This window comes from Amborella trichopoda, chromosome 4 (genome assembly GCF_054954075.1).
Source record: "Amborella trichopoda isolate Santa Cruz 75 chromosome 4, AtrichopodaSantaCruz75HAP2 v2.0, whole genome shotgun sequence".
Classification (NCBI taxonomy): Eukaryota; Viridiplantae; Streptophyta; class Magnoliopsida; order Amborellales; family Amborellaceae; genus Amborella; species Amborella trichopoda.
Genome location: NC_142339.1, coordinates 19,481,490 through 19,488,791, shown reverse-complemented (window position 1 = coordinate 19,488,791; position 7,302 = coordinate 19,481,490). Strand labels below are relative to the sequence as shown.

General features: G+C 36.7%; 1 protein-coding gene across 1 annotated transcript; it reads right to left on the bottom strand.

Moving 5' to 3' along the window:
• Positions 1-3,095: 3,095 nt before the first annotated feature.
• LOC18423372 (Eukaryotic aspartyl protease family protein) lies at positions 3,096-4,830 on the bottom strand. The gene has a single exon (XM_006827974.4). It carries the CDS (start codon positions 4,584-4,586, stop codon positions 3,276-3,278), a length of 1,311 nt encoding a protein of 436 aa, XP_006828037.1. The 5' UTR covers positions 4,587-4,830; the 3' UTR covers positions 3,096-3,275.
• Between the last annotated feature and the right edge of the window lie 2,472 nt (positions 4,831-7,302).

Sequence of the window (7,302 nt, the reverse complement as noted above, 5' to 3'; positions counted from 1 at the left end):
TATATGGAGTCATAGACTCTGGGAAAGGATTGTATAGTTTTTAGTCAGAAGAGGGAGCATATGGTGGTGTTTTAGGTCATAGGCGGTGGACCTTCTGATGGGTATTTTAGGGTCAAGCTTCCTAAGGTTGGGAATGTTATTTGGAAAGTATTTCCAGCCGTAATGGTGTTCTAGAGTTTGGTTATGGATGTGGAAAGAGTGAAAAATAAGATCTTAGTTACAATAAAAAATTGGCAGTTGGTTAGAGGAGAATTTTGGAATATATCAAGACATGATTTGTAATTTAACCTTAGAAAACAAGTTAACATGGGGGAGTGTAAGAGGAAGATAGTGGGGAATTGGAGAGCTCCATTCCTTAATGGGTTATTAAATAGAATTTTGATGATAATCCTTTAGATAATTTGCGAGCTATAGGTGTGGGAGATTTGGTCGGTGATCAGAATTACCTTGTTTCAGTGTGATTTTCTGGCCCATGTGGGTTGGTAACAACTAGTGAGGTTGAGTTACAAGGTTTATTGATAGGGCTAAACATTGTAGTTCATGAGATTTTGGAAACATGATATAAGTAGAAGGTGACTCTTAGAACATGATTCATTGGTGTAGAGCAGTTTGGAAGATTCTTTGAGCTTTGAGAATACTTGACCTCAGATTGAAGATATTTGTTAGAGGCTTGATGTTTCCTTTGCGCATGTTTATCAGGAGGTAAATGGAGATACAATTGAAGTAGCTAAGCAGGGTGTTGGAAATGGGAGCCGATGATGTTTGATGGCTGAACGGATTTTATGTTAATTTGTGATATCTAGCACCAAGTTATAATTATTAATAGGAAAAGTATAGAATGAGACGATTTACTTTTGGTATAAGGTGGTCACAATTAATCTTGACCATAGGAAAAGAAATTTTTTCGAAACTTTGTGACATACCAAAGCTATCAAAATTCACATGGTTGTAAGATCCCTTATCAATAAAATTTAAAAATTTTATTAAAAAAAAAAAGTTTAAAAAAACTTGGATGACAATCTTGACAAACACGATACAAAGGGGGCAGTTTTTTATATCGTGAGAACAATGGCGTGAATTGAGATTTGCCAATCTTAATTAAAAGTATTTATTATAGTTAAAATATTTTTCATGTATACATGCCCTTTTAATGATCGTGAAAGCATGGTGGCAGCGGTGAAATTTTGTATTCGGATTAAACTTTTTGTTATTTGAAATTAAACATATAAAACAAGAAAAAGAAAATGAAAATTTATATATGGCAGATTAGGTTTCGTCCATATTTTTGTGAGGTTTACATTGAAGTCGTAAATTTTGTTCTATTCCAGTTTTCCCCCTGATATGATATCGTGCCTTTTCTTTTTTTTTTTTTTTTTTTTTTTTTTTTTTTTTTTTCATTATTTCTAAGGCAATTTTATGTCGTAAATATGGGATCGACTGATCCCTTGAGCAGTATGATAGCGAAAAATATCGAACCTTGATTGAAATTTAAAATATAAAGATGGGCCGGTCTCGTTAGATAGCTAAACCTGAGTTACTAGGAGCACGTCAAAAGATCATGGTTCCGACTCCAAAGCAGGGATCTCGACTGTAGCTCCTTTTTTTGGTCTTCATTGAGGGAGTGTGATCCTTTTTCTTGGAATCTCGATCCCCCTGATAAGGGAACTTGATAACTCTATTTTGTGGATTTTGATCCCTTACATATTGGGACTTTGATCCCCCGATTCAGAGATCTCGATCTCTATATTTTTTGGATGTCCATCCATATCATGTGGTAATCCCAAATCTAGACTTAGAATATTTAGATTTCTACATATATATTATCGACGATGGAATAATAAACTGGAGTTATAAAATGTATAAATCATATGTAGAATTAAGATAATTACTAAAGAATTTTAACTCAATGGGAATAGGGAACCCCATCCATCGCTCAACGGGATCTAGTTTCCATGAGTATTGGGATTGTGGCCTTTTACATTTACGGATCGCGGACCCTACTTTATAGGGATCATGGCCTCTAGGTATTTGGGATCCAGATCCCATGACCATTGGGACGAGATACTTTATATATGGGATCCAACTCCACGCTAGATATGTTGTACGGATATCAATCTTGCAGTAGCAGAACTTTTAGACCACATCCATCCGAAAATCCCGTTCTCGGTCGTGGATCCGTTCCTGCTCCAGTTCCCCGTATAGCCAAACAGTTTTCCTTTTGCTACATGCGACCAAAATCAGAGGTGTTATACTCTCCCTTCTGCTAATTCACTCTTCTCGTTGATTTATTTTACTGGGTGACAAGGCTGTACTTTTCCTCTGGCTAACACCATTGGTTTGTTCTATTTGCAAGAGGAAGAATTGGAAGTCATTCGGTAGACATATTGGATTAGTTTAATTTTATATCTTTTATAATCTTGAAAACATTAGATTGGAGAAAAAATTAAAATAATAAATACAAAGATACTAAAATACAGATATAAAAACTTAATAGGAGAAGTTTATATAGAGCAAAGACTCTAAACAATCAAATTTGAGCTTAACAATTTCATTAGAAGAAGTTGTTTTGATGCCCAAATATAATAAAATTGATCATCTCAAGATGCATGGATATGAGAAAAAAATGGATTTTACGTTTTGGAAATAGTCCATTTTGTAATGCATTTTGAACCATCAATTTTCAAGATTTTCAAGTTAATAGATCTATCGAACTACACTATTTTTGAAGCTTTAAATTTTATAAATAAAAATGAAAATATATTTTAAAGCTATCACAAATACATTCACTATTGAAACTACATTTCTAGACACTATTTGAAGGTAGGCTCTAATTTGATTGTTTAGAGCCTAGGCTCTATACAAACCGCACCCAAACTTAATTCCAAAAAAAAAAAGTCAATTGGCGTGCCATGCATGCCCTGAAAAAGGAATTCCAAAATAATGTGAATCAAACGCGCTACAATCCCATGAAGTTTGTGTAGAATAATAAGGTGGAAGAGCCTAATTTTACCAGGTGTGCCGCAGCCTAACACCGTCTAATGAATAGATGGACGGTTTTGAAGCCTTCTAGAGTGAAGAAAATCAAAATAACCCACTTTTAATTAATATGAAGAAATTCATTTAATTGTGAAGTATACAGCATAAAACCAGTCAAGTCACGATGGGGATCGACGCCATAGCCATCTCCCTAAGAATTCTATGAACTTACCCTAGGTTTCTTTCAACAAGACAACCAGACACTGAGGTGTGTGAGAGAGAGAGGTCTTCTTCCTCTCTCAAAGCTTGTCGCACTGAGCAGATGTGAAGGACAGGAGCTCCTTACCAAGGTCGTACTGCACCAAGAAATTCTGCTGCTGCACGTTGCCTAATATCGACATCCCAGACGCCGGCATCATTGCGAGACACAAAAGCCCGGTGCTCTCGTCTGCGATGAAGTAGTTCTCTGCTGGCAGCTCCAGGCTTCCCCCTCCGCCAAAGTGCAGTGTAAGCGTGGGTACCTCCACCTCTGTTGCAGACGATGGAAGGGAGAAGCACAGGTCGAGCCCGGTTGCTGAGCCGTCTGTCTCTGGCGTCTTCATCTTTGACAGGAACGCTTTCCTTACCTCTCTGTATCCTGCTACCTCCAAATATGTAATTGTTGTCCCCGAGTCCACGATCATGCCACCATTCCCGTCCGCCTTCATTTCGAATGTGGTGTTCTTGATCGGCAAAAGATAACCTCCTACGCTGATCCCCTCCAATGTTATGTAATAGAATGAAAACTGTTCCGGGTTCCGAACAAGCGGTGTAGTGATGACCTCTCCTGTTGTTTTGGCTTCAGCACCGAGCAAGAGAGGGCTAGTAGCTGAATCTGAATCATCGATGGACTTGAGGCAATACGAGAACTTGTTTGCGACTGAGCCCCCTAATTGTGTAATTAGGGAGAGCGGGCCGCGGCCTAGACCAACAAGACCAGCTCCTTGTGAGAAACCTCTGCCCTGGTTGTAATTGCCGCACCCGAACCCGACCTCCGAAACTGACACTCCCCCGAAGGTGAACAACTCCGTTGCCAATGTGCCCTGTGTGGAAGAATAGTCACCGTATGTGTAGACATACTCGCAGTCGGGATCGCAGGTCGAGGATGGAAGCGCCTGGCAGAGGTCGCTCTTGCAGGAGAGCTTGCCAAATGTTGATGATTTCGCAGGGTCGAAAATTGGGGTCGGTTGCTTGAAGCATTTATCACAGGGAAGGCATTGTGTCCACACAAGGTCGCTCCCAGTGTCAACAATCGCAGAGTAGGACACAGGCGGTGTCCCAATGGCTAGTTTCATGAGGAACTCGCCGTTTCCGACATGCACTGGTGCCTCAATATCAACCTCGCCCGAGCCATCTAACGCGGCAGTCGTCTTCGACTGTAGCTTCTCGAGCCTAAGCTTGCCTCTCGTGACTGCTCGCTGCAAACGTTGTAGGGCCGTGAAGTTTAGACCTGCGTCCACATGCACCAGATCAACCCGAATTCCACTTTCCGGAATCTTAGACGCCGACGAATCTAGCATGAACGCACAAATAACCATGGACGCCATTACAAGAGACCCTACACGCGCCATGGCTGACCTCAACAATAACCACGGATTTTCAGGATTATGGTATTCTTAAGTATTTGATTTAGAATGGAGAGAGAGGGATATATAAAGAGAAAAGAGGTAATGGTTCATCAAAGTTAGGAAATCCTTTTGCTTTTCAGTTGTTCAGATTGTTTGAAATTCAACTTTGGGTACATAACGCGTGAACCGCAGGATGGAAGACCCATAAATCCGGAATTCTCTTTCCTTTTCTCTTTGGAATTCCAATAACAAGAAGGAAAGGTTTACACAGGGTTGCAGCTTTATACTATAGATATAAGATTCACCTAAAAATTTTAGTTTAAAAGATTGTTATGGAATTGGAAAAAACCATTGATTATTCGATATGAATATAAAATTTCATGTCCTAAATATAGCACCTTATATATCAAGTTAACTGTACCAATCTTTTTTTTTTTTCTTTTGACAAATATTAATAAATTTATTTTTCTAAATGAGGTATTACAACAAATTTACTTTATCATAAACCAAAAGCATTTGAAAGACACTTTGCTTTTAGCTAAAGAATCAACCTAAGAATTTGCTTCCCTGTAAACGTGCTGGAAGGATATTTTAAGCCCTCCGACCAAGTCGAGGATCTCATACTATTGAACCATCTATATTTAAGATTTTTATTTATTTATAATTCTGCTCGATCTGTAACATTTTTTAAATTGGGATTATATGCAATCACACCATTTATTTTTGATACAAGGTGGTCACAATTACTTACAACTGCTCAATGTCAAGTTTGATAGCTTGGATGTGTCACAAAGTTCGAAACATTTCTTTTGAAGTTTGAGCTTGGTAATGGAATAATTGCAGCCACCCAATTTCACATCCAATGGTCAAGATTAATGTCTCACCTTGTACCAAAGTTGAATGGTATCATTCTATACTATCCTTTTTGAATTTTAAATTTTGTAATTAGGTTTGAACATGGATTTTCAAGCTATCACAAAATTTCCAATACCCAACCGATATCTTTGGTCAAAATTTAGAGGTGCGCTGCACTTGTATAGTATAAGGTCCGCATCTTATATTACCTTCACCTTGATTATTATTATTACTTTATTTGCATATAAACAAAAAGGGAGGGTGCGGTTGGTGGCCAGCTCGCTGATTCTCCTTGACAAGCATGGAAGAAAGGATGGTGTTTGCCGATGGGTCCGATTGTAGTGGGTGAACGTTGCCCTCTACCCTGCGCTGATGAGAACTTGGCACCAAAGGTTCCTTTTCATGTCATGACAAAATTGCTCATATTATTCAATGTTCACTCAACAATCCAAGAATATTTTAATGAACGCAATGTAAGAAAATAAATTTTAAAACGCCACATGCGTTTCAAATGATATAAATAATGTCATAAAATTCAATAAAACCTTCTTATTTTTTGATGGTAGGATCTTAATCTTTTTACAACTCGAATTTTAAACTTTCAATAAAATAATCATCCAGCGATTCTTAACAAGGAGTAAATATACAATAGGTCATCATACAATATTTATGTTGGGAAAAAGTTTATATAAGAGCGAGGCTCCAAACAATTAAATTAATGGGTATCTCAAGTATAAGAATATTTAGAAATACATTATCTGAACAGGGTACATTACTTTACGGACTTGAATTTTGTTTGAGACAATGTATTTTGTCGAGGATTGTCGAGTCGTAATGATCAATTGCATGCTCTCTCACATCCGAACTATAATTTTATGTCCGGTTTAACTTTGGAAAAAGTCCAAAAGAGAATTGAAGTGAGACTTTACTTTTTGGGTGTGGTTTCTAATTAGGGTAATGTTCAGGAAGCTAGGAGAGAGAAAGGACTTATTTTCTTTTTTTTTATAGAGAGAAAATACAAAATTTGATTGGAAAATTATGGAGGACGAATTGAGGAAGAAGATAGGTACTGACCTTTAAAGACAAATACAAACGGAAATACTGATTGCTCTCTAAATTTATTTTGTCTGCCGACTCTACTTCACCGATCGATTCGATTGTGCAGTAGCAACAAGTGCTGTAATACCATACAGAATTCTAAAGAAAGAAAAGAACTTTTGAGAAGATGATTATGACCTACATTAATTTTTTGAGGTAGTTCTTTCATTATATATATAATGGTAATACAAAAGCATAATGTGCATTTTTCTATCTTATTACATATAATATACAATTTTCTCTCTTGTTACCTTAAGAATGACAATATCTCAATGTACACTTTCCATCGTGCTACATTCTACCATGCTAATATTTTCTTTTTATTAGGTAAGCTAAAAGTCCATTTTGATCTTTAATTATAAAATTAAAATTCTAATAATGGATCAGATCAAGTAGAACTAAACACACATGAAAATTTTGAAAATGAATAGTCAAGATAATATGTTACAAGATGGACTACTTTTGAGACATGAAATATCTTTTATTTTCTTCATATCCATACATCTTGAGTTAGAGTTTATTAATCGGAGGGTTTTTCACCATTAAAACAACTTTGTCTGATAAACTTTTTGTAAGAAAGACCTATGTGACCTTTTACAGGAAAATACATTTTTTTTTTTTTTTTTTCTTCACCCTCTTTTTTTGGCAAAGGATCACTTACATGTAATCTTTATTATAATAAGATAAATTTCAAAATAAAATCAGCATAACAATAAAACCAAGATCTTAACAACTTGATGCCATTGAAACAACTATGCACTATGCT

Excerpts from the sequence above, each read along its gene's own strand:
- LOC18423372 (XM_006827974.4), bottom strand. The coding sequence starts at position 4,586 with ATGGCGCGTGTAGGGTCTCTTGTAATGGCGTCCATGGTTATTTGTGCG.